Raw genomic sequence first — 27208 nt, forward strand, 5'->3', positions numbered from 1 at the left:
CCCAAATTCCCCCAGATTCACTGAACCTGGGCACCCCAAATCCCCCCAGACCTGGGCACCCCAAATTCCCTGAACCCAGACCCTTCAACCCCCCCATGCTGGGTTCCCCAGTACCCTCCCAGTTTAACCAGTACCCCCCCACTCCCCCCAGTTTAACCAGTACCCCCCCCTCCCAGTCCCCCCAGTTTAACCAGTATTCCCCCATTCCCAGTTTAACCAGTACCCTTCACCAGTACCCTCAGTTTAACCAGTACCCCCACAGTTATCCCAGTTTAACCAGTACCCTCCCAGTTTAACCAGTACCCCCCCCACTCCCCCCAGTTTAACCAGTACCCCCACAGTTATCCCAGTTTAACCAGTACCCCTCCAGTTTAACCAGTACCCCCCCCAGTTTAACCAGTTCACCCAGTTTAACCAGTACCCCCTCCCAGTCCTCCCAGTTTAACCAGTACCCCCCAGTTTAACCAGTTCTCCCAGTTTAACCAGTACCCACACTCCCCAGTGCCCCAGTTTAACCAGTACCCCTCCCAGTTTAACCAGTATGCCCCATTCCCAGTTTAACCAGTCCCACCAGTTTAACCAGTCCCCCCCATTCCCAGTTTAACCAGTCCCCCCCCCCAGTTTAACTAGTACCCCCCAGTTTAACCAGTCCCCCCATTCCCAGTTTAACCAGTCCCCCCATTCCCAGTTTAACCAGTCCCCCCCAGTTTAACTAGTACCCCCCAGTTTAACCAGTCCCCCCATTCCCAGTTTAACCAGTCTCCCCAGTTCGCCCAGTCCCCCCAGTTTACCCAGTCCCCCCCATTCCCAGTATCTCCCAGTTTACCCAGTTCCCCCCCCCCCCGTTCCCAGCGAGCCTCCCGGGCAGTGAAACCACCTCAGTTTAACCAGTCCCCCCCAGTTTAACCAGTCCCCCCAGTTCTCCCAGTTCCCCCAGTTTACCCAGTCCCCCCCATTCCCAGTACCTCCCAGTCCCTCCCAGTCCCCCCCATTCCCAGTCCCCCCCCATTCCCAGTTCTCCCAGTCCCCCCAGTTTACCCAGTACCTCCCAGTCCCTCCCAGTCCCCCCGGTTTACCCAGTCCCCCCCATTCCCAGTTCTCCCAGTCCCCCCCATTCCCAGTTCTCCCAGTCCCCCCAGTTTACCCAGTACCCTCCCAGTCCTTCCCAGTCCCCCCAGTTCTCCCAGTTTACCCAGTCCCCGTTCCCAGCGAGCCTCCCGGGCAGTGAAACCACCTCAGTGAACACCGAGACCGTGGGCGAGGAGGAGGCGCCGCCGACGGCCTGCGAGCGCTGCCTGTGAGACCCCCGGGACCCCCGAGCCAGGGACACCCGAGAGACCCCCGAGAGACCCCCGAGAGAGCCCCGAGAGAAGACCCCCGAGAGAGCCCCGAGAGACCCCCGGGACCCCGAGCCAGGGACACCCGAGAGACCCCTGGGACCCCCGAGAGAGCCCACAAACCCCCGAGAGAGACCCCCGAGAGACCCCCGAGCCAGGGACACCTGAGAGACCCCTGGGACCCCCGAGCCAGGGACACCCGAGAGACCCCCGGGACCCCCGAGCCAGGGACACCCGAGAGACCCCCGAGAGACCCCCGAGCCAGGGACACCTGAGAGACCCCCGGGACCCCCGACCCAGGGACACCCGAGAGACCCCCGAGAGACCCCCGAGAGACCCCCGGGACCCCCGAGCCAGGGACACCCGAGAGACCCCCCGGGACCCCCGAGAGAGCCCACAAACCCCCGAGAGACCCCTGGGACCCCTGAGAGACCCCCGGGACACCTGGGACACCCCACAGACCCCCGAGGGACCCCCGGGACCCCTGAGAGACCCCCGGGACCCTCGGGACCCCCGAGAGACCCCCAGACCCCACAGACCCCCGGGACCACCCACAGACCAATGGGACCCCGGGACCCCCGACCCAGGGCCCCCGAGAGACGCCAGGGACCCCCGACAGACCCCCGGGAACCTTCACAGACCTCAGGGACCCCCGAGAGACCCCCAGGACCCCCAACAGACCCCCAGGACCCCCACAGACCCTGGAGAGATTCCCAACAGACCCCCGGGACCCCCAACCCAGGGACACGGCCCGGACCCCCCCGAGAGACCCCCGGGACCCCCGAGCCAGGGACACCTCACAGACCCCCAGGACCCCTGAGAGACCCCAGGGACCCCCGGGACACCCCCCAGACTCCAGGGACCCCCAAGAGACCCCCAGGATACCCCCAGACCCCTGAGACACTCCCTGGGACCCCCAAGAGACCCCTGAGAGACCCCCGGGACCCCTGGGACACCCCCACAGACCCCCCGAGAGACCCCACAGACCCCTGAAATCCCCCCCAGATCTGTGGGATGCCCCCGGGACCCCCGAGAGACCCCCAGAATCCCAGGGACCCCCACCCCCCAGATCACTGGGACACCCCACAGACCCCAGGACCCCTGAGAGACCCCCCCAGACCCCCGGGACCCCGAGACACCCCCAGACCCATGGGGCCCCTCACAGACCCCTGAGAGACCCCCGGGACCCCTCCAAAGACCCCCGAGAGGCCTCTGAGAGACCCCCGGGACCCCCCCCCAAAGACCCCCGGGACCCCCGAGAGACCCCTGGGACCCCCCAAATTCCCTCCAGGACCCAAAATCGACCCCAGCACCCAATAAAGCCCCCTGAGACCCCAAATTGACTCCAAGAGCACCTCAAAGCCCCCTGAGACCCCTCCAGAGCCCCACAGATCCCCCAAATTCCCTCCAGGACCCCAAAACCAACCCCAGCACCCCAATAAATCCCCCCCCATGGCTGAGGGAATCCCCCAAAATCCCCACATTTTGGGGTAATTTTGGGGTAATTTTTGGTTTTTTTCTCTCCTCAGGGGCAAAATTACCAAGACAAAATTCTGGTGAGCGGGGAGAAAAACGGGGGGAATGTGGAAAAATTGGGGAGAGACCCTAAAATTCCCAACCCATCCCTAAGTGGGTCTAAGGGAAAGGTTTTTACGGGAAAAATCGGATTAAGGAAAGGTTTTTATGGAAATATGGGTTTAAACCCATTTTCGCAAAATATGGATTTAAGGGAAAGATTTTTTTATGGAAAGATGGGTTTAAGGGAAAGGTTTTTTACCAAAATAGGGCAAAAAATATGATTTTAAAAAACCCGGGTGTGGCGGCTTTGGGTGAGGTTTTAGGGCTGGGTTGAACTTGGAGATTTGGAAATTTCATTTAATTTTGTGTGACCCCAACCCAAACCCCCCTCACCCCCTCCTGTGTGACCGGGGGGGATTTTCCTGTCCCCTCCCCCCGTGTCCCCACCGTGTCCCTCGTGTCCCCCATGTCCTCCCCATGCCCCCCGTGTCCCCCTTGCCCCAAACCCTCTCTCTGTCCCGTGTCCCCCTTGTGTCCCCCGTGTCCCCCCCCGTGTCCCCTTGTGTCCCCTGTGTCCTCTCCATGTCCCCTCCGTGTCCCCCCCGTGTCCCCTTGTGTCCCTCGCTGTCCCGTGTCCCCCTTGTGTCCCCCGTGTCCCCCCCATGTCCCCTTGTGTCCCTCGCTGTCCCCCGTGTCCCCCTTGTGTCCCCCGTGTCCCCCCCCGTGTCCCCCTTGTGTCCGTGTCCCCTCCGTGTTCCCCGTGTCCCCTTTGTGTCCCGTGTCCCCCGTGTCCCCCTTGTGTCCGTGTCCCCTCCATGTCCCCTCCGTGTCCCCCTTTGTCCCTCGTGTCCTCGCTGTCCCCCGTGTCCCCCCTTTGTCCCTCGCTGTCCCCCGTGTCCCTGTGTCCACCCCGTGTTCCCCCCATGTCCCCTGTCCCCCCCGTGTCCCCCCTGTCCCCTGTGTCCCCTTTGTCCCCAAACCCTCTCGCTGTCCCGTGTCCCTCGCTGTTCCCCCCGTGTCCCCTTTGTCCCCCGTGTCCCTCGCTGTCCCCGGTGTCCCCCCTTTGTCCCCACCCCCGTCACTGTCCCCTCTCCCCGTGTCCCCTTTGTCCCCCTTTGTCCCTACCCCCCGTGTCCCCCGTGTCCCTTGTGTCCCTCGTGTCCCCCGCGTGTCCCCCCCGTGTCCCCGGTGTCCCCCCTTTGTCCCCACCCCGTCGCTGTCCCCGTGTCCCCCCGTGTCCCTCGCTGTCCCTCGCTGATCCCCCGCGTCCCCTTTGTGTCCCCTATGTCCCCCCCGTGTCCCTCGCTGTCCCCGGTGTCCCCCCTTTGTCCCCACCCCGTCGCTGTCCCCGTGTCCCCTTTGTCCCCACCCCCGTCGCTGTCCCCGTGTCCCTCGCTGTCCCCGGTGTCCCCCCGTGTCCCCACCCCCGTCGCTGTCCCCGTGTCCCCTTTGTCCCCACCCCGTCGCTGTCCCCGTGTCCCCCCGTGTCCCCACCCCGTCCCGTCCCCGCAGCCGCCGCCTGCGCCGCCTGAACCGCCTGTGGCGGCGCCGCTGCCGCGCCGCGGTGAAATCCGTGTCCTTCTACTGGACCGTGCTGCTGCTCGTGTTCCTCAACACGCTCACCATCGCCTCCGAGCACCACGGGCAGCCGCCCTGGCTCACCGAGACCCAGGGTGGGCACCCCGAGATCCTACAGGGCACCCCGAAATCCCACAGGGCACCCCGAAATCCTGCAGTGCCCCACAATGCCTCCCGGTGCCACCCGACAGCTCCCAGTGCCTCACAAACCCCCTGGGACGCCCGGGTATCCTACAGGGCACCCCGAAATCCTCCAGGACCCCCGGATATCATCCAGGGCACCCCAAAATCCTCCAGGACCCCCGGGCTGTGTCCCGTCAGTGTCCCCATCACCCCCAGAGCTCGGGGGTCCCATCCCGCCCTCCCGAGGGTGACCCGGCTGTGTCCCCCGGTGTTCCCATCACCCCCAGAGCTCGGGGGTCTCATCCCACTCCCGATATTTCTCCTGGGGGGTGACCCGGCTGTGTCCCCAGAGCTCGGGGGTCCCATCCACCCTCCCTGGGGGTGACCCCCGTGTGTCCCCAGAGCCCAGGGGTCCCATCCCGCCCTCCCTTGGCGTGACCCGGCTGTGTCCCCTGGTGTCCCCATCACCCCCAGAGCTCGGGGGTCCCATCCCACCCTCCCGAGGGTGACCCGGCTGTGTCCCCCGGTGTCCCCCCCATCGCCCCCAGAGCTCGGGGGTCCCATACCACTCCCGATATTTCTTCTGGGGTGTGACCCGGCTGTGTCCCCCAGTGTCCCCCGTCACCCCCAAACCTCGGGTGTCCCATCCAGCCCTCCGGGGGGGTGACCTGGCTGTGTGCCCTCGGTGTCCCCATATCCCCCAGAGCTCGGGGATCCCATCCCACCCTCTCAGGGGGTGACCCACGTGTGTTCCTCGGTGTCCCCATCACTCCCAGAGCCCGGGGGTCCCATCCCACCCTCCCGAGGTGTGACCCGGCTGTGTCCCCCATCACCCCCAAACCTCGGGAGTCCCATCCCGCCCTCCCTTGGTGTGACCCGGCTGTGTCCCCAGAGCTCGGGGATCCCATCCACCCTCCCTGGGGGTGACCCCCGTGTGTCCCCCGGTGCTCCCCGTCACCCCCAGAGCCCGGGGGGGGGTCCCATCCACCCTCCCTTGGTGTGACCCGGCTGTGTCCCCAGAGCCCGGGGGTCCCATCCCGCCCTGCCGGGGTGTGACCCGGCTGTGACCCCGCTGTCCCCCCCCAGCCTACGCCAACAAGGCGCTGCTGTCGCTCTTCGCGGCCGAGATGGTGCTGAAGCTCTACGCGCTGGGCCCCTCGTGCTACTTCGCGAGCTTCTTCAACCGCTTCGATTGCTTCGTGGTGTGCGGGGGCGTGCTGGAGACCGCGCTGGTGGAGCGCGGCGCCATGGAGCCGCTCGGCATCTCCGTGCTGCGCTGCGTGCGCCTGCTGCGCGTCTTCAAGGTCACCCGGTGAGGGCATGGTGAGGGGACAGCGCGGGGACAGGGTGGGGACAGGGTGGGGATAGTGTGGGGACAGTGCGGGGACACACAGCGGGACACACGGAGACAGCGTGAGGACATGTAGTGGGACACACCGACACCGGGACGGAGCGGGGACAGAGTGGGGACACACCGACAGTGGGGACACACCGACAGTGGGACACACTGACAGTGGGACACACCAAGACCGGGATACCCTGACACTGGGACACCCTGACACTGGGACACCCTGACACTGGGACACACCGACACCAGGACAGCGCGGAGACACGCGGGGACACACCGACAGTGGGACACACTGACACTGGGACACCCCAGCACTGAGACATCTCAGTGCCCCAGCAACGGGACACACCGACAGTGGGACACCCCAGCACTGGGACAGGGACACGTCAGTGCCACACACTGGGACACACCAATGGCAGGACACCCTGACACTGGGACACACTGACACCGGGACAGCATGGGGACAGTGCGGTGACATGTCAACAGTGGGACACGCCGACAGTGGGACACACTGACAGTGGGACACACCAAGACCGGGATACCCTGACACTGGGACACCCTGACACTGGGACACCCTGACACTGGGACACACCGACACCAGGACAGCGCGGAGACACGCGGGGACACACCGACAGTGGGACACACTGACAGTGGGACACACTGACAGTGGGACATGCTGACACCAGGACACACCGACGCTGGGACAGCGCAGAGACACGCAGTGTGTTGGCTCTGAACTGTCCATCCAGCCCTTCCCAGTGCTCCCAGTAACCCCAGTGCTCCCAGTCCATCCCAGTCCCTCCCAGTGCTCCCAGTAACCCCAGTATCCCTCAGGCACTGGGCATCCCTGAGCAATCTGGTCGGCTCCCTGCTGAACTCCATGAAATCCATCCATCCCTTCCCAGTCCATCCCAGTCCCTCCCAGTGCTCCCAATCCCTCCCAGTCCATCCCAGTGCTCCCAGTCCCTCCCAGTGCTCCAAATCCCTCCCAGTCCATCCCAGTGCTCCCAGTAACCCCAGTATCCCGCAGGCACTGGGCGTCCCTGAGCAATCTGGTCGGCTCCCTGCTGAACTCCATGAAATCCATCGCCTCGCTGCTGCTGCTGCTCTTCCTCTTCATCATCATCTTCGCCCTGCTGGGCATGCAGCTCTTCGGGGGCCGCTTCAGCTTCGACGAGACGCAGACCAAGCGCAGCACCTTCGACACCTTCCCGCAGGCCCTGCTCACCGTGTTCCAGGTACCCCGAAAACGGGGGGACCCCAAAACCTGGGGGAGACATTTGGGATACCCCAAAACTTGGGGGGAACCTTTTGGGATATCACAAAACCTCAGCGAGACCCCACAGACCAAGCGCAGCACCTTCGGCACCTTCCCGCAGGCGCTGCTCACGTGTTCCAGGTACCCCGAAACCCCAGGGGGACCCCAAAACCTGGGGAACCTTTAGGGGAATTTAGGGGAACCCCAAAACCTCAGGGAGACACCCCCAGGCCCTGCTCACCGTGTTCCAGGTATCCCCAAAACCTGGGGGGCACCTCAAAACCCGGGGAACCTTTAAGGGAACCCCAAAACCTCAGGGAGACCCTCCAGGCCCTGCTCACGGTGTTCCAGGTACCCCAAAACATCAGGGGGACCCCAAAACATGGGGGAACATTTTAGGGTACCCCAAAACCTGGGGGGAACCTTTTGGGGTACCCCAAAACCTCAGGGAGACCCCACAGACCAAGCGCAGCACCTTCGGCACCTTCCCGCAGGCGCTGCTCACCGTCTTCCAGGTACCCCGAAAACGGGGGGACCCCAAAACCTGTGGGAGACATTTTGGGGTATCCCAAAACCCGAGGGGAACCCCCCAGGTGCTGTTCACCGTGTTCCAGGTATCTCAAAAACTGGGAGGTACCCCAAAACCTCAGGGAGACCCCAAAACCTCAGGGAGACCCCAAAACCTTCAGGGTGTCCCTGAGATCCCAAAGAAAACCGCAAAACGCAGGGGGGACCCCAAAGCCATGAGGAGACCCCAAAACCTGGGGGGAGCCTTTTGGGTAACCCCAAAACCTGGGGGGGACCTGGGATGGCACTGAGGTTTTGGGGTGCCCTGGTTTTTGGGGTGCCCTGGTTTTTGGGGTGCAGATCCTGGCGGGCGAGGACTGGAACGCAGTGATGTACGATGGCACTGAGGTTTTGGGGTATAACTGAGGTTTCGGGGTGCTGAGGTTTTTGGGGTGACACTGAGGGGTGTCATTGATGTTTTGGGGTGCCCTGGTTTTTGGGGTGTTACTGACGGGTCTCACTGAGGTTTTGGGGTGTCGCTGAGGTTTTTGGGGTGCAGATCCTGATGGGCGAGGACTGGAACGCGGTGATGTACAATGGCACTGAGGTGTTGGGGTGGCACTGAGGGGTGTCCCTGGTTTTGGGGTGTCCCCATTTTTGGGGTGTCACTGAGGTTTTTGGGGTGCAGATCCTGACGGGCGAGGACTGGAACGCGGTGATGTACGATGGCACTGATGTTTTGGGGTATAACTGAGGTTTTGGGGTGACACTGAGGGGTGTCACTGAGGTTTTGGGGTGTCCCGGGTTTTGGGGTGTGACTGACGGGTCTCACTGAGGTTTTGGGGTGCCCCGGTTTTTGGGGTGCCCCGGTTTTGGGGTGCAGATCCTGACGGGCGAGGACTGGAACGCGGTGATGTACGACGGCATCATGGCCTACGGCGGGCCCGTGTTCCCCGGGATGCTCGTCTGCGTTTACTTCGTCATCCTCTTCATCTGCGGCAACTGTGAGCGCCCAACTGGGGAAACTGGGAGCACTGGGAGGGACTGGGATGGACTGGGAGGGGACTGGGATGGACTGGGAGGGACTGGGAAATACTGGGATGATTCTGGGAGCATACTGGGAGGATACTGGAAGGATAATGGAGGATACTGGGAGGATACTGGGAGGATACTGGGAGGGTGTTTGGGGACACTGGGGGGCACTGGGAGGATACTGGGAGATACTGGGGGTACTGGGAGCACTGGAGGTACTGGGAGGGACTGGGAGCACTGGGAGGATACTGGGAGGATACTGTGGGTTACTGGGAGCATACTGGGAGCCGTGGGAGGGACTGGGGGCACTGGGATGGACTGGGGGCACTGGGATGGACTGGGCCATACTGGGCCATACTGGGAGCACACTGGGAGCACACTGGGCCATACTGGGATATACTGGGCCATACTGGGAGCACACTGGGCCATACTGGGCCATACTGGGAGCACTGGTGCCCCCTCCCCCCTCAGACATCCTCCTCAACGTCTTCCTGGCCATCGCCGTGGACAACCTGGCCGACGGTGACAACATCAACTCGGGGGGGGACAAAAAGTGAGACCCCTCCCCAAACCCCCGAGACCCCCGGGACCCCTGAGACCCCTTTGGGGGGGTCCGACCCCCGGGACCCCCTTGGACTCCTTTTGGGAGTGATGGGGAGGGGTCCCCACATCCCTTGAGACCCCCAGGTCCCCATTTGGGGTGATGGGGAGGGGTCCCCAATCCCCTGGGACCCATTTTGGGGGGTCTGACCTCCAGGACCCCCGGGAGCCCTTTTGGGAGTGATGGGGAAGGGGCCCCCCAATCCCTGGGACCCCCGGGACCCCTTTTGGGAGTGATGGGGAGGGGTCCCCAATATCTGAGACCCCCGGGACCCCTTTTGGGGGTGATGGGGAGGGGTCCCCCAATCCCCTGAGACCCCCGGGACCCTTTTTGGGGTGATGGGGAGGGGTCCCCACATCCCCCGGGACCCCTGGGACCCCCTTTTGGGGGGGGTGCGACCCCCGGGCTGAGCCCCCCCTTTGTCCCCAAACGCAGGGACAAGGCCGGGGAGGAGGGGACAGGGACAGAGAGCCAGGAGGTGGCCGTGAAGGTGAGGGGGGGTCCCGGGGGTGACAGGGATTTGGGGAGGGGGTGACATTGATTTGGGGGGGTCCTGGGGGGGTGACATTGATTAGGGGGTCCCAGGGGTGACATTGATTTGCGGGGGGTCCCAGGGGGTGACATTGATTTGGGGAGGGGTCCTGGGGGTGACATTGATTTGCGGGGGGTCCCAGGGGGTGACATTGATTTGGGGGGGGTCTCTGGGGGTGACATTGATTTGCAGGGGGTCTCTGGGGGTGACATTGATTTGGGGGGGGTCTCTGGGGGTGACATTGATTAGGGGGTCCCAGGGGTGACATTGATTTGGGGGGGGTCTCTGGGGGTGACATTGATTAGGGGGTCCCAGGGGTGACATTGATTTGGGGAGGGGTCCCGGGGGGGTGACATTGATTTGGGGGGGGTCTCTGGGGGTGACATTGATTAGGGGGTCCCAGCGGTGACATTGATTTGGGGGGGGTCCCAGCGGTGACATTGATTTTGGGGGTGACAGTGACTGGGGGGGGTCCTCACCCCCCTCCCCCTCCCCAGGTTGAGGGGGATCCGCAGGAGGAGGAGGAGGAGGAGGAGGAGGAAGAGGGGGAGGAAGGTGAGTGTGACCTGCATGGGGGACACTGGGGACAGTGGGGACATTGGGGGGTGGCAGTGCCTGGGGTGGGGTCCCTGCAAGGGGGGAAGGTGACACACGGGGTCCCCGCAGGTGACACGGGGAGGAGGGGACACGGGGGTCCCTGGGGTGTGACAATGGCTGGACACGGGGGGAGGTGACACGAGGGTCTCTAGAGGGGAGGGAGGTGACACGGGGGTCCCTGGGAGGTGACACGGGGGTCCTTAGGGAGGTGACAATGGCGGGACACGGGGGATGTGACACGGGTGTCCCCTCAGGTGACACGGGGACACTGAAGGGGGATAACGTGACACGGGGAGGTGACACGGGGGTCCCCGCAGGTGACACGGGGGTCCCTTTAGGGGGGGATGTGACACAGGAGGAGGTGACACAGGTGACACCGGTGTCCCTGAGGAAGGGGAGGTGACACAGGTGACACAAGGAGGTGACACACGGGTGTCCCCGCAGGTGACACGGGTGTCCCCAGGGGGGGGATGTGACACACGGGTGTCCCCGCAGGTGACACGGGTGTCCCCAGGGGGGGGATGTGACACACGGGTGTCCCCGCAGGTGACGAGGAGCCCGGGGGGGACAGGGACAGCCTGGGCAGGGCCCGCCTGGAGTCGCTGGAGGAGCCCCCCAAGACCAAGGTGACCCCGATCCCCGAGGGCAGCGCCTTCTTCGTGCTGAGCAGCACCAACCCGTGAGCACTGGGAAACTGGGGGAACTGGGGGAACTGGGGGGACTGGGATGGGAACTGGGAGGGACTGGGAGGGACTGGGAGGGACTGGGGGGACTGGGGGGACTGGGGGGACTGGGGGGACTGGGGGGACTGGGATGGGAACTGGGAGGGACTGGGGGGACTGGGGGGACTGGGGGGACTGGGGGGACTGGGATGGGAACTGGGATGGGAACTGGGAGGGACTGGGGGGACTGGGAGGGACTGGGAGGGACTGGGGGGACTGGGGGGACTGGGGGGACTGGGGGGACTGGGATGGGAACTGGGATGGGAACTGGGAGGGACTGGGGGGACTGGGGGGACTGGGGGGACAGGGATGGGAGCAGCACCAACCCGTGAGAGATTGGGGAAACTGGGAGGGACTGGGAGCACTGGGGGGAACTGGGGGGACTGGGAGCACTGGGGGGAACTGGGGTAACTGGGATGGACTGGGGAGACTGGGGACTGGGGGGGTTGGGATTGGAGACACAAACTGGGAGAACTGGGGGGACTGGGATGTACTGGGAGGGACTGGGGGGAATGGGATGGACTGGGATGTACTGGGAGCACTGGGAACTGGGGGAACTGGGCTGTACTGGGCTGTACTGGTCTGAACTGGTCTATACTGGTGTGTACTGGTCTATACTGGTGTGTACTGGTGTGTACTGGTGTATACTGGTCCATACTGGTCTGTACTGGTCCATACTGGTCTGTACTGGTCCGTACTGGTCTGAACTGGTCCCTGCCCCCCAGGCTGCGGGTGAAGTGCCACGCGCTGATCAACCACCACATCTTCACCAACCTCATCCTCGTCTTCATCATCCTCAGCAGCATCTCCCTGGCGGCCGAGGACCCCGTGCGGGCCCACAGCCCCCGGAACCACGTACTGGGAGCACTGGGGCAAACTGGGAGGGACTGGGAACCACGTACTGGGCAAACTGGGCAAACTGGGAGGGACTGGGAACCACGTACTGGGAACACTGGGAGGGACTGGGAACCATGTACTGGGCAAACTGGGAGCACTGGGAGGGACTGGGAACCACGTACTGGGCAAACTGGGAGCACTGGGAGGGACTGGGAGGGACTGGGAGAGGGCAAACTGGGAGCACTGGGGGCGTTACTGGGAGCGCTGGGAGGCATTACTGGTGTGTTACTGGGAGCACTGGGATGTTACTGGTTTGTTACTGGTGTCTTACTGGGAGCACTGGTGTGTTACTGGGAGCACTGGGATGTTACTGGTGTGTTACTGGGATGTTACTGGTTTGTTACTGGTGCCTTACTGGGCGCACTGGGAGCACTGGTGTCCCCCCGTTCCCCCCTCAGATTTTGGGGTACTTCGATTACGCCTTCACCTCCATCTTCACCGTGGAGATCCTGCTCAAGGTGTGGGGGGGGTCCCCAGGGGTTTGGGGTTCCCAGGGGTTTGGGGGGTTCCCAGGATGGTTTTTGGGGTTCCCAGGATGATTTTGGGGGTTCCCAGGATGGTTTTTGGGGGTTCCCAGGATGGTTTTTGGGGGTTCCCAGGGGTTTGGGGGGTTCCCAGGATGGTTTTTGGGGTTCCCAGGATGATTCTGGGGGTTCCCAGGATGGTTTTTGGGGGTTCCCAGGGGTTTTGGGGGTTCCCAGGATGGTTTTTGGGGTTCCCAGGATGATTTTTGGGGGTTCCCAGGGGTTTGGGGGGTTCCCAGGATGGTTTTTGGGGTTCCCAGGATGATTTTGGGGGTTCCCAGGATGATTTTGGGGGTTCCCAGGATGGTTTTTGGGGTGAGTTCCCATGGTTTTGGGGTGCCCCACAGATGATGGTGTTCGGAGGGTTCCCGGGGTTTTTGGGGTGAGTTCCCAGGATTTTGGGGAGGGGGTTCCCATGGTTTTTGGGGTTCCCAGGATGGATTTTGGGGTGCTCCACAGATGACGGAGTTCGGGGGGTTCCCAGGATGGTTTTTGGGGTTCCCAGGATGATTTTGGGGTTCCCAGGATGATTTTGGGGTGCCCAGGATGGTTTTGGGGTGCCCCACAGATGACGGTGTTCGGGGGGTTCCCAGGATGATTTTGGGGTGAATTCCCATGATTTTGGGGTGCCCCACAGATGATGGTGTTTGGGGGGTTCCCAGGATGATTTTGGGGTTCCCAGGATGGATTTTGGGGTGCCCCACAGATGACGGTGTTTGGGGGGTTCCCAGGATGATTTTTGGGGTTCCCAGGATGAATTTTGGGGTTCCCAGGATGGTTTTGGGGTGGGTTTTTGGGGGTTTTGGGGTTCCCAGGATGATTTTGGGGTGAATTCCATGATTTTGGGGTGCCCCACAGATTATGGTGTTCGGGGGGTTCCCAGGATGGTTTTTGGGGTTCCCAGGATGGTTTTTGGGGGTTCCCAGGATGATTTTGGGGGTTCCCAGGATGGTTTTTGGGGTGAGTTCCCATGGTTTTGGGGTGCCCCACAGATGATGGTGTTCGGAGGGTTCCCGGGGTTTTTGGGGTGAGTTCCCAGGATTTTGGGGAGGGGGTTCCCATGGTTTTTGGGGTTCCCAGGATGGATTTTGGGGTGCTCCACAGATGACGGAGTTCGGGGGGTTCCCAGGATGGTTTTTGGGGTTCCCAGGATGATTTTGGGGTGCCCAGGATGGTTTTGGGGTGCCCCACAGATGACGGTGTTCGGGGGGTTCCCAGGATGATTTTGGGGTGAATTCCCATGATTTTGGGGTGCCCCACAGATGACGGTGTTTGGGGGGTTCCCAGGATGATTTTTGGGGTTCCCAGGATGAATTTTGGGGTTCCCAGGATGGTTTTGGGGTGGGTTTTTGGGGGTTTTGGGGTTCCCAGGATGATTTTGGGGTGAATTCCATGATTTTGGGGTGCCCCACAGATGACGGTGTTCGGCGGGTTCCTGCACAAGGGCTCCTTCCTGCGGAACTGGTTCAACCTCCTGGACGTGCTGGTGGTCGGCGTGTCCCTCATCTCCTTCGGCATGCAGTGAGCAACTGGGCAAACTGGGAGCACTGGGAGAGCCCATGGGGGCAACTGGGAGCAACTGGGAATGCTGCTGGGGGCAACTGGGAGCACTGGGAGGGGCCAGGCTCAACACTGGGAGCACTGGGAGGGTACAAGGAACCTCACTGGGAGCACTGGGAGCACTGCTGGGGACAACTGGGAGCACTGGGGCCGTTACTGGTGTCTTACTGGGAGCACTGGGAGCCCTTACTGGGAGCACTGGTGTGTTACTGGGAGTGCTGGGGGGGTTACTGGTGCATTACTGGTGCCTTACTGGGAGCACTGGGAGCCCTTACTGGGAGCACTGGTGTGTTACTGGGAGCACTGGCGTGTTACTGGGAGCACTGGTGTGTTACTGGGAGCACTGGCGTGTTACTGGGAGCACTGGTGTGTTACTGGTATGTTACTGGGAGCACTGGCGTGTTACTGGGAGCACTGGTGTGTTACTGGTATGTTACTGGGAGCACTGGCGTGTTACTGGGAGCACTGGTGTGTTACTGGTATGTTACTGGGAGCACTGGCGTGTTACTGGGAGCACTGGTGTGTTACTGGGAGCACTGGCGTGTTACTGGGAGCACTGGTGTGTTACTGGTATGTTACTGGGAGCACTGGTGTGTTACTGGTGCATTACTGGTGCCTTATTGGGAGCACTGGGAGCCCTTACTGGGAGCACTGGTGCCTTACTGGGAGCACTGGTGTGTCACTGGTGTGTGTCACTGGTGCCTTACTGGGAGCACTGGGGTGTTACTGGGGGGTTACTGGTGTGTTACCGGTGCCTTACTGGGAGCACTGGTGCCTTATTGGGAGCACTGGGAGCCCTTACTGGGAGCACTGGTGCCTTACTGGGAGCACTGGGAGCCCTTACTGGGAGCACTGGTGCCTTACTGGGAGCACTGGGAGCCCTTACTGGGAGCACTGGTGCCTTACTGGGAGCACTGGTGCCTTACTGGGAGCACTGGTTTCCCCGGCAGCTCCAGCGCCATCTCGGTGGTGAAGATCCTGCGGGTGCTGCGGGTGCTGCGGCCCCTGAGAGCCATAAACCGGGCCAAGGGGCTCAAGGTGGGAACTGGGGCAACTGGGAGGGACTGGGAGGGACTGGGAGCTGTCCCTGTCCCCCCACTCTGGTGACACCCCTGTCCATGCCCTGGTGACACTGTAGCTGTCCCTGTCCCCAGCACGTGGTGCAGTGCGTGTTTGTGGCCATGCCCTGGTGACACTGTCGCTGTCCTTGTCCCTGTCCCTGTCCCCGTTGTGTCCCCAGCACGTGGTGCAGTGCGTGTTCGTGGCCATGCCCTGGTGACACTGTCCCTGTCCCTGGTGACCCTGTCCCTGTCCCCGTTGTGTCCCCAGCACGTGGTGCAGTGCGTGTTCGTGGCCATGCCCTGGTGACACTGTCCCTGTCCTTGTCCCTGTCCCTGTCCCCGTTGTGTCCCCAGCACGTGGTGCAGTGCGTGTTCGTGGCCATGCCCTGGTGACACTGTCCCTGTCCCTGGTGACCCTGTCCCTGTCCCCGTTGTGTCCCCAGCACGTGGTGCAGTGCGTGTTCGTGGCCATGCCCTGGTGACACTGTCCCTGTCCCTGGTGACCCTGTCCCTGTCCCCGTTGTGTCCCCAGCACGTGGTGCAGTGCGTGTTCGTGGCCATCCGCACCATCGGTAACATCATGATCGTCACCACGCTGCTGCAGTTCATGTTCGCCTGCATCGGGGTGCAGCTCTTCAAGGTGACCCCGCTGTCCCCAAACCCCCCTGAGGTGTCCCCAAACCCCATTGAGGGGTCCCCAACCCCCTCTGAGGGGTCCCCAAACCCCCCCGGGGGCTGAGGGACCCCCCGATCCCCCCAGGGCAAGTTCTACAGCTGCACGGACGAGGCCAAGCACACGCCGGGAGAGTGCAAGTGAGCGCCACCCCAAAACTGACCCCGTACCCCAAAAACGACCCCGTACCCCAAAAGACCTCATACCCCAAAAACGAATCCGTGCCCCGAAAACGACCCCGCACCCCAAAATGACCCTAGACCCCCAAAACAAACCCACACCCCAAAAACCACCCTGCACCCCAAAAATTACCCCACACCCCAAAACGACTCTGCACCCCAAAAACCACCCCGCACCCCAAAAACACCCCGTGCCCCAAAAAGGACCCTGCACCCCAAACTGAGCCCTGCACCCCAAAAACCACGCCACTGTCCCCATGTCCCCACCCCAGGGGGACATTCCTGGTGTACAAGGACGGGGACGTGTCCCACCCCTCAGGGGTGGCAGTGTCCAGGGGTTGTCTCACCCTCATGTCCCTGTGTCCCCACCCCAGGGGGACATTCCTGGTCTACAAGGACAGGGACGTGTCCCACCCCTCAGTGGTGGCAGTGTCCCCATGTCCCCACCCCAGGGGGACATTCCTGGTGTACAAGGACGGGGACGTGTCCCACCCCTCAGTGGTGGCAGTGTCCCCATGTCCCCACCCCAGGGGGACATTCCTGGTCTACAAGGATCGGGACGTGTCCCACCCCTCAGTGGTGGCAATGTCCCCATGTCCCCAATCCAGGGGGACATTCCTGGTCTACAAGGACAGGGACGTGTCCCACCCCTCAGTGGTGGCAGTGTCCCCGTGTCCCCACCCCAGGGGGACATTCCTGGTCTACAATAGTGTACATTCCTGGGTGGCAATGTCCCCATGTCCCCACCCCAGGGGGACATTCCTGGTGTACAAGGACGGGGACGTGTCCCACCCCTCAGTGGTGGCAGTGTCCCCATGTCCCCACCCCAGGGGGACATTCCTGGTCTACAAGGATCGGGACGTGTCCCACCCCTCAGTGGTGGCAGTGTCCCCATGTCCCCACCCCAGGGGGACATTCCTGGTGTACAAGGACGGGGACGTGTCCCACCCCTCAGTGGTGGCAGTGTCCCCATGTCCCCACCCCAGGGGGACATTCCTGGTGTACAAGGACGGGGACGTGTCCCACCCCTCAGTGGTGGCAGTGTCCCCATGTCCCCACCCCAGGGGGACATTCCTGGTGTACAAGGACGGGGACGTGTCCCACCCCTCAGTGGTGGCAGTGTCCCCATGTCCCCACCCCAGGGGGACATTCCTGGTGTACAAGGACGGGGACGTGTCCCACCCCTCGGTCCGGGAGCGCCTCTGGCTCAACAGCGACTTCAACTTCGACAACGTCCTGGCGGGGATGATGGCGCTGTTCACCGTGTCCACCTTCGAGGGGTGGCCCGCGTGAGTCCCCGGGGGTGGGCGGGCACGGGGACACTGCCACCCCCTTGGGGACACCCCCAGCACCGTGTGTCCCCCCCCCCCCCGTCCCCAGGCTGCTGTACAAGGCCATCGACGCCAACGCCGAGAACCAGGGGCCCATCTACAACTACCGGGTGGAGATCTCCATCTTCTTCATCGTCTACATCATCGTCATCGCCTTCTTCATGATGAACATCTTCGTGGGCTTCGTCATCATCACCTTCCGCGCGCAGGGCGAGAGCGAGTACCGCAACTGCGAGCTGGACAAGAACCAGGTCTGGGGACAGGCTGGCCGTGGTCCTGTGGTGTCCCCATGGCCCTGTGGTGTCCCCATGACCCCTGTGGTGTCCTCATGACTCTGCAGTGTCCCCATGGCCCTGTGGTGTCCCCTTGGCTCTGCAGTGTCCCCTTGTCTCCATGGCCCTGTGGTGTCCCCTTGGCTCTGTGGTGTCCCCATGGCTCTGTGGTGTCCCCTTGTTCCCATGGCCCTGTGTGTCCCCATGGCTCTGCAGTGTCCCCATGGCTCTGCAGTGTCCCCTTGTCTCTGTGATGTCCTCTTGTCTCCATGACCCTGCTGTGTCCCCATGGTTCTGCAGTGTCCCCTTGGCCCTATGGTGTCCCCATGCCCCTGCCGTGTCCCCTTGGCTCTGCGACGTCCTCATGGCCCTGTGCTGTCCCCATGGCCCTGTGCTGTCCTCATGTCCCTATGGTGTCCCCTTGTCTCCATTGCCCTGCTGTGTCCCCTTGGCTCTGTGGTGTCCCCTTGGGTCTGCAGTGTCCCCATGGCTCTGCAGTGTCCCCATATCCCTGTGCTGTCCCCATGGCCCTGTAGAGTCCCATGTCCCTGTGCCATCTCCATGTTCCCACAGCAGCAGAGTGCAGGGACAGAGGGGTGGCAGTGTCCCCTCACTGTCCCCACGCTGTCCCACACTGTCCCCACCCGTCCCCTCACTGTCCCCACGCTGTCCCCAGCGCCAGTGCGTGGAGTACGCTCTGAAGGCGCAGCCGCTGCGCCGCTACATCCCCAAGAACCGCACCCAGTACCGCGTGTGGGCCATGGTCAACTCCACGGCCTTCGAGTACATCATGTTCGTCCTCATCCTCCTCAACACCATCGCCCTGGCTGTGCAGGTGAGGGGGGGACACACCTGGGGGGACAGGGGACATGGAGGGGACAGTGCCAGACCACCGTGTGTCCCTTCACAGCACTACGAGCAGTCCAAGCCCTTCAACTACGTGATGGACCTGCTCAACATGGTGTTCACGGGGCTCTTCACCGTGGAGATGGTGCTCAAGATCATCGCCTTCAAACCGCGGGTACGGCACAAGGGGGGTGACAAGGGGGTGACACAAGGGGGGGGGACACAATGGGGTCCTCACCACCTCCCACCCCACCCCAGCATTACTTCTGCGACGCCTGGAACACCTTTGATGCCCTCATCGTGGTGGGCAGCGTGGTGGACATCGCCGTCACCGAGGTCAACGTGAGTCAACCTCCTTGTCTCTCCTGGTTTGGGGGGGTTGGTGTTTTGGGGTGGTTCTGGATGTCTGGGTCTCCTCCTGGTCCATGTCCTCATGTCCATCTGTCTCTCTCCATCATCTCTGTTATTTCCATCTCCATAATTTCCATTATCTCCATAATTTTCATCTCGATCATCTCCCTTCATCTCCATCACCTCCATCATCTCCATCATTTCCATTTCCATCATCTCCATCATTTCCATCTCCATCATCTCCATTGTCTCCATCATCTCCATCTGTCTCCATCATCTCCATCATTTTCATCGCCATCATCACCATCATCACCATCATCTCCATAATTTCCATCAAGTCCATCATTTCCATCTCCATCATCTCCATCATTTCCACTCTGTCATCTCCATCATCTCCATCTCCATCATCTCCATCATCTCCATAATTTCAATCTCCATCATCTCCATCATCTCCATCCATGGTCCCACCTGCCTCTCACAGAACGGGGGCCACGTTGGTGAGGTACAAGGAGCTGTCCCCACCTGGGGGCTTTGTGTCCCCACCTGGGGGCTTTTGTGGGGGGTCTGCTCAGGTATTTTTGGGGTTCCCCTGACCCCCCGTCCCCGCAGAGCTCCGAGGACTCCTCCCGCATCTCCATCACCTTCTTCCGCCTCTTCCGTGTCATGCGCCTGGTCAAGCTGCTCTCCAAGGGCGAGGGCATCCGCACCTTGCTCTGGACCTTCGTCAAATCCTTCCAGGTGGGGCGGGGGGCACCTGCGGGGGACACAGGTGAGGGGGGACACGGAGGGGACACCCCCTGACCCTCTGACCCCCGCTCCGTCCCCAGGCCCTGCCCTACGTCGCGCTGCTCATCGCCATGATCTTCTTCATCTATGCTGTCATCGGGATGCAGGTGAGGGACCTGGGGCAGGTGAGGGACCTGGGGCAGGTGAGGGGACAGGTGAGGGCTTTGGGGGCCAGTGAGGGGGTGTGGGGGCAGGTGAGGAGTCTCTGGGGGCAGGTGAGAGGGCAGGTGAGGGGGTCTGGGGCAGGTGAGGAGGGCTCTGCGGGCAGGTGAGGGGTTCTGGGGCAGGTGAAGGGGTCTGGGGGGTGTCAGGGGCGCAGGTGAGGGGCTCTGGGGGCAGGTAAGGGGGTCCGGGGGCAGGTGAGGGGTGTGGGGCAGGTGAGGGCTCTGTGGGCAGGTGAGGGATGTGGGGAGGGGTCTCCTGTGAGCCCCCAGCCCCCTGTGTCCCCCCCAGACCTTCGGGAAGGTGGCTCTGCAGGACGGGACCCAGATCAACCGCAACAACAACTTCCAGACCTTCCCCCAGGCCGTGCTGCTGCTCTTCAGGTGGGGAGGGGGCTCTGAGGGGCCTGGGGGCCTTCAAGGGGGGTCCTGGGGGGGTTCTGGGGGTGTTTGGGGGATTCTGAGGGGGTCTGGGGGGATTCTGGGGTGAAATGGGGGTTCTGGGGGCTCTGAGGGGCTGCAGGAGTCTGCGTGGGTCTGGGGGTCTCTGGGAGGGTTCTAGAGGGGGTCTGGGGGGGTCTCTGGGGGGTCTGGGGGCTTTGGGGGATCTGGGGGGTCTAGGGGGAGTCTGGGGGGTCTAGAGGGTTTTGGGGGGCTCTGGGGCACCTGGGGTCTCTGGGCTTTTCATGGGACTTTGGAGCTTCCTCTCAGTGAATCATGAAGGGGGTTACAGGTGTGTCACAGGGCTACAGGTGTGTCACAGGGCTACAGGTGTGTCCTGTGAGAGTACAGGTGTGTCACAGGGGTACAGGTGTGTCCCGTGGGAGGGTACAGGTGTGTACCTGGGGTTCAGGTGTGCCAGAGGTGAGGCCTGGCAGATCATGCTGGCCAGCCTGCCAGGCAAGGTACAGGTGTGTCCCAGGTGTACAGGTGTGCCATGGGGGTACAGGTGTGTCACAGGAGTACAGGTGTGTCACAGGGGTACAGATGTCCCGTGGCAGGGTACAGGTGTGTCCCAGTTGTACAGGTGTGTACCTGGCGTTCAGGTGTGCCACAGGTGAGGCCTGGCAGGAGATCATGCTGGCCAGCCTGCCGGGCAAGGCACAGGTGTGTCAAAGGGGTACAGATGTCCCGTGGCAGGGTACAGGTGTGTTCCAGGTGTACAGGTGTGTACCTGGCGTTCAGGTGTGCCACAGGTGAGGCCTGGCAGGAGATCATGCTGGCCAGCCTGCCGGGCAAGGCACAGGTGTGTCACAGGGGTACAGATGTCCCGTGGCAGGGTACAGGTGTGTCCCAGGTGTACAGGTGTGTACCTGGCGTTCAGGTGTGCCACAGGTGAGGCCTGGCAGGAGATCATGCTGGCCAGCCTGCCGGGCAAGCGCTGCGACCCCGAGTCGGACGCGGGGCCCGGGCGAGGAGTTCACCTGCGGCAGCAACTTCGCCATCGCCTACTTCATCAGCTTCTTCATGCTCTGCGCCTTCCTGGTGAGCCACAGGGCCCTGCCCCACTGCCCCACACCCCTCACGCCCCCCAGGACCCCCTTGGGCATCCTGACCCTCCCTGGACCCCTCCCCAGATCATCAACCTGTTCGTGGCTGTCATCATGGACAACTTCGATTACCTGACGCGCGACTGGTCCATCCTGGGCCCGCACCACCTGGACGAGTTCAAGCGCGTGTGGTCCGAGTACGACCCCGCAGCCAAGTGTGTGACTGTCCCCTTTGTCCCCAGCTGGGCGGGGCCAGGTGTGCTGGTCACCTGTGACCTCCTGTGTCCCCTGCCCGGCCCAGGGGTCGCATCAAGCACCTGGACGTGGTGACGCTGCTGCGGCGGATCCAGCCCCCGCTGGGATTTGGGAAGCTCTGCCCACACCGCGTGGCCTGCAAGGTTTGGGTGTTGTCAATTCCTCCTTTTTCCTTTAATTACAGACTTGCAGCATTTCTAGAAGTGCATATTCAAATAAATTAACATTAGGACATATTCCGATTATAACTGTCCAAGAGTTATACAGATGTTCAGACAACATATTACAGTACAAATATGTATCTATATTTGTGAGCGTTGGGTCAGTTTCGCACCTTTTCTCAGTTTACAAAGTACTTATCTTCAAAATCTTTTATACTCATATTTAACAAACACTAATAGCTGCAATTGATGTATTTTACCAATAGTTTAGTATTCGAGTCCTTTTCTCCGAATCCACGGGGTCATCCCGAATCCATGGGGTCATAGAGTTTAGTCCCAAATCCACAGGGTCATATAATTAAATCCTTTCTCCCGAATCCACGGGGTCATATAATCCTTTTTCCTGGATCACATCAGGGTCACCATTTGTCTTTTCCCCAAATCACATCAGGGTCACCATGTGTTGTCTTTTTCCCCAAATCACATTGGGGTCACCATTTGTTGTGTTTTCCCCCGAATCACGTTGGGGTCACCAATCTTTAGTAATTGGTTCAGCTGCAACTCTTCAGGGGATAAGATTACATTCTACACCACCTTTATTTACCCACACTGTATCCCCCTACATTTGGGGGTGTTTCTGGGGGGGATTTGGGGTGTTCCTGGTGGGGACCCACCCTGATTCACCCCTCTCTTGTCCCCTGCCCAGCGCCTGGTGGCCATGAACATGCCCCTCAACTCGGACGGCACCGTCACCTTCAACGCGACGCTCTTCGCCCTGGTCCGCACCTCCCTCAAGATCAAGACGGAAGGTGAGGGAGCCGGGAGGGGACAGGGGGACAGCAGGGGGTGACAAGGTGACAATCGTGGCTGTGTGTCCCCCCCCTTGTCCCTGTAGGGAACCTGGATGTGGCCAACAAGGAGCTCCGGGCTGTGGTGAAGAAGATCTGGAAGAGGACGAAGCCGAAGCTGCTGGACGAGGTCATCCCCCCGCCCGAGGGTGTGTGAGGGTCTGGGGGGGTTTTGGGGGAGGTTTGGGGGGTTCTGGGGGGGTCTGGGGGGCTCTGGCGGGGTCTGGGAGGGTTTGGGGGTTCTGGGGGGCTGGAGGAGATGGGGGGGCTGGAGGGGTCTGGGGGGATTTGGGGGGTTCTGGGGGGGGGGTCTGGAGGGGTCTGGGGGTTCTGGGGGTGTTTGGGGGGTTTGGGGTAACTGGGGGGGTCTGGGGGGATCTGGAGGGGTCTGAAAGGTTCTGGGGGATCTGGGGGATACTGGGGGGGCCATGGAGGGGGTTATGGGGGGGCCTGAGGGGTTTGGGTGGGGTTTGGAAGGGCTGGGGGAGCTGGGGGGGCCTGGGGGTCTGGGTGGGCCTGGGGGGGGCTGGAGGGGTCTGGGGGAATCTGAAGGGGTCTGCGGGGTTCTGGTGGATACTGGGGGGTCTGGGGGGTTCTGGAGGGGGCTGGGGGTTTCCGGGGGGGTCTGGGGACCCTGGGTGTGTCTGGTGGTCGTGGGGTGTCCCCTGCCCTGTCCCCTCTGAGCCCCCCGGCTGTCCCCTGACTCCCCCCGTGTGTGTCCCCCAGAGGAGGAGGTCACCGTGGGCAAGTTCTACGCCACCTTCCTGATCCAGGACTATTTCCGCAAGTTCCGGCGGCGGAAGGAGCGGGGGATGCTGGGCGCCAACGCCGGCCCCAGCAACGAGTGCGCGCTGCAGGTGTGACACCGCCCCCAGGTGGGGCTGGGGGGGGCCACCAGGTGCCACCAGGTGTCAGCAGGTGACCCCGCGGTGTCCCCCTAGGCCGGGCTGCAGACGCTGCAGGCACTGGGCCCCGAGATGCGGCGGGCGCTGAGCGACCTGGAGGGGGACGAGGGCGGGGACGCGCCTGTGGAGGAGCCGCTCACCTACGCAGTGAGCCACACCCACACCTGTCACATGGCCACACCTTTCCCTTGGCCACGACCACCGGCCACGCCCACCGACCTCGCCTTTCCATTGGCCGCTCCCACCCACCACAGCTGTCACATGGCCACGCCCACAAACACACCTTTCCTTTGGCCACACCCACCGACCACACCTTTCTCCTGGCCATGCCCACCACCATACTGTTCCATTGGCCACGCCCACCCACCACACCTGTCACATGGCCACTCCCACCCACTACACATTTTCCTTGGCCACGCCCACTGACAGCACCTTCCCATTGGCCATGCCCATCGACACCACCTTTCCATTGGCCATGCCCATCACACCTTTCCCTTGGCCACGCCCACCCACCATAGCGGTCACATGGCCACGCCCATCCACCATACCTTTCAATTGGACACACCCACTGACAGCACCTTTCCCTTAGCCACGCCCACTGGCCACACCTGTCCAAAATCCACCCAGAATGGCCACATCTGTCCCACGGCCACACCCACCGGCCACACCTGCCCCAAATTCACTCCAAATGGCCACACCTCTCCCATGGCCACGCCCACTGGCCTCACCTGTCCAAAATCCACACCGAATGGCCACACCTATCCCAGGCCACGCCCACCAGCCACACCTGCCCCAAAGCCACATCCAATGTCCACACCTGTCCCATGGCCGCACTTGTCCAAAATCCACCCTGAATGTCCACACCTGTTCCATGGCCACACCCACCGGCCACACCTGTCCGTGGCCACGCCCACCGAGCCCGCCTCTCTCCGCAGGCCCCCGAGACGCTCTACGGCTCCGGGCCCGGCTCCCCCCTGCTCTCGGAGCCGCCCCCCGCCCCCAGCCCCGCGCCCACCGAACGCGAGGAGCCCACGCCCCCCTCCCACGGGGGCAGGTACGGGGGGCTGGGGGACACCCCGATGTGGGGAGGGGTCCCCGGGATGGGCCGGGGGTGCTCATGGCTCTGTGCGCAGGCGGCGCTCCGACGGGGGGGACCGGGAGGAGGAAGCGCCCCCGGCCGAGGATGCGGAGGAGCCGGGAGGGGACACGGGGGACGTGAGCCACGACGAGGAGCTGGAGAGCGCGGCACCGGCCCGGCGGCGCTGGGTGGGGGACAGGTACTGCAACCCCCCCCGGGGGGAGAAACCCCCTCTGGAGGGGTCTCTGTAAATGGGGAGGGGGTCCCGTCAGTCCTGAAGGTGTCCCCGTGCCGGGGGCCCCAAAAGGAGAGAGTGGTCTCTGTAATTGGGGAGGGGGTCCCATCAACTCTGAGGGTGTCCCAGTGCCGGGACCCCGAAAAGGAGAGGGGATCTCTGTAATTAGGGAGGGGGTCCCGTCAGCCCTGGGGCTGTCCCCGTGCCAGCTGCCGAGACCCCTGAAAGGAGAGGAGGGGTCTCTGTGATTGGGGAGGGGCGTCCTGTTAGCCCTGTCCCCCTGCTGGGACCCCCGAAAGGAGAGGGGGGTCTCTGTAATTGGGGAGGGGGTCCTGTCAGCCCTGAGGTTGTCTCCGTGCTGGGACCCCTAGCCTGAAACTGGGGAGGGGGCACGGGAGGCACCTGTCACCCCCTGACCCCAGGGGATGTCCCCAGCCCCGACTGACCCCTCCTTGTTCCCCCCATCCAGGGCACCGGGACCCCCGCGCTGGGCGGCCGAGCTGCCCCGGGGGGGGTCGCTGCCGCTGCCCCCCCGGCACTTCGCGCTCGGCAGCGGCGCCCGAGAGGGGCAACAACTGAAACGGCGGCGGCTGCTGCCCCCCACCCCCGCGGGTACGGCAGAGGAGGGGCCGGGGGGCAAAGGAGGGCCCGGGGGCTCCGGTGGGACCGTCCGGGATCCCGGGACGGTTCCCCGGAGTGTCCCTGGGGCTGATGGCGGGGGGAGATGGCCCTGATGGGGAGGGCGGTGTCCTGCAGGGGCCCAGGAAGGGTCGCTGATCGGTGGGGATGACCCCTCCCCGGTTCCTACAGCCGGTGGTGACTCTGCCCGGTGCCCTCTGATAGACCAGAGGGTCCCTGGCCGGGGGAAATGACCCTGCCTGGTGCCCCCCGGTTTCCCAGAGGGTCCCTGGCTGAGGTAGGGTGACCCTGCCCGGTATCCCAGGAGGGTCCCTGAGCAGGGTGGGTGACCCTGCCCGGTATCCCAGAGGGTCCCTGGTCAGGGTGGGTGACTCTTCCCGCTATCCCCGAGGGTCCCTAGCCGGGGGCTGACCCTGCCCGGTGCCCCCCGGTAGCCCTGAGGGTCCCTGGCCAGGAGCTGACCCCCCCCGCTCCCCCCAGGCCGGAAACCCTCCTTCACCATCCAGTGCCTGCGCCGCCAGGGCAGCTGCGAGGACGAGCCCATCCCGGGCACCTACAACCCCTCGGGCCCGCCCGGCCCCGCCCGCCCGCAGGTACCGCTGGATGTGGGACAGACACGGGAGAGGGGAGGGGACACCCTGACAGTGTCACTGACCCCCTCCTGCCGCCCCCAGGGCTACGGCAGCTCCGAGACCTGGCGGCTGGGGGGCTCCTCGCAGGCCTGGGCGGCGCCGGCCCGCGGGCACGTTCTGTACGCGCCGCTGATCCTGGTGGAGGGGGCGCCGCCGGGGCCGGGGGCGGGCGGCAGCCTGCCCCCCCTGAACCGCTGGTACCCCCCCGCGCCGCTCCGGCTGCGACCCTGCGGGCCACACGAGGCCCTGGCACGGGGATCGGCCGATAGCCTGGTGGAGGCTGTGAGTGGGGGACACGGGGGACATGGGGGGGACATGGGGTGACAGCCACAGTCTGGGGGAGACTGTGAGTGGGGGACACAGGGGACATGGGGGGGACATGGGGTGACAGCCACAGCCTGGTGGAGACTGTGAGTGGGGGACACAGGGGACATGGGGGGACATGAGGGGGACATGGGGTGACAGCCACAGCCTGGGGGAGACTGTGAGTGGGGGACACAGGGGACATGGGGGGGACATGGGGTGACAGCCACAGTCTGGGGGAGGCTGAGTGGGGGACATGGGGGGGACATGGGGGGTCATAGGGTGACATGGCTCAGTTAATAATCTAGGGAGGCTGTGACTGGGGGGACATGGGGGGCACCTAGAATGATAGCCAGCAGCCTGGGGGAGGCTGTGAGTGGGGGGACATGGGGGCCACATGAGGGGTCATAGAGTGACATGGCTCGGCTAGTAACCTGGTGGGGGGACATGGGGGGCATATGGAGTTACGTGGCTCAGCCAGAAGCCAGGGGTAGGCTGTGAGTGGGGGAATTTGAGGGGGACATGGGGTGACATTATTCAGCCGACAGCCTGGTGGAGGCAGTTGAGGACACGGAAAACACAGGCACGCCCCAAACGCCTCCCCCTCACCCCCTTAACGCAGGTGCTGATCTCGGAGGGGCTGGGGCTCTTCGCCCGCGACCCCAAGTTCGTGGCGGTGGCCAAGCGGGAGATCGCGGACGCGTGCGACATGACCATGGACGAGATGGAGAGCGCGGCCGCGGATCTGCTCACCCGGCGCCGCGGCCCGCCCGCGCCCACGCCCGCCGTCTACAGCGACGAGGAACCGCTGCGGCCGCCGGCCGAGGAGGAGCTGGCCGACGAGATGGGCTGGGCCGGCGGGGTTTAG

The 27208-nt window shown here is 63.2% G+C and overlaps 1 protein-coding gene across 1 annotated transcript; it reads left to right on the forward strand.

Moving 5' to 3' along the window:
- Positions 1-1121: 1121 nt before the first annotated feature.
- On the forward strand, positions 1122-27208 carry LOC128950444 (voltage-dependent L-type calcium channel subunit alpha-1F-like; the record flags this gene model as incomplete). Its single annotated transcript, XM_054295326.1, is given in 39 exon segments — positions 1122-1297; positions 2867-2893; positions 4368-4528; positions 5643-5868; positions 6935-7142; positions 8553-8673; positions 9173-9254; positions 9738-9792; positions 10332-10389; positions 10978-11110; positions 11879-12008; positions 12449-12508; positions 13989-14095; positions 15085-15172; positions 15728-15835; positions 15956-16008; positions 17190-17336; positions 17428-17629; positions 18327-18485; positions 18561-18671; positions 18755-18838; positions 19329-19349; positions 19457-19585; positions 19675-19740; positions 20087-20178; positions 21119-21197; positions 21199-21279; positions 21372-21499; positions 21586-21682; positions 22407-22509; positions 22596-22697; positions 23275-23405; positions 23490-23600; positions 24389-24507; positions 24587-24730; positions 25236-25378; positions 25886-25998; positions 26080-26319; positions 26963-27208. Coding segments are annotated over 39 exon segments (4641 nt in total), but the record flags the coding sequence as incomplete, so codon positions are not given.

Source organism: Melozone crissalis, unplaced genomic scaffold, assembly GCF_028551555.1.
Source record: "Melozone crissalis strain CALT ecotype California unplaced genomic scaffold, PUWL_Pcris_2 ptg000638l_1, whole genome shotgun sequence".
NCBI classification, from domain to species: domain Eukaryota; kingdom Metazoa; phylum Chordata; class Aves; order Passeriformes; family Passerellidae; genus Melozone; species Melozone crissalis.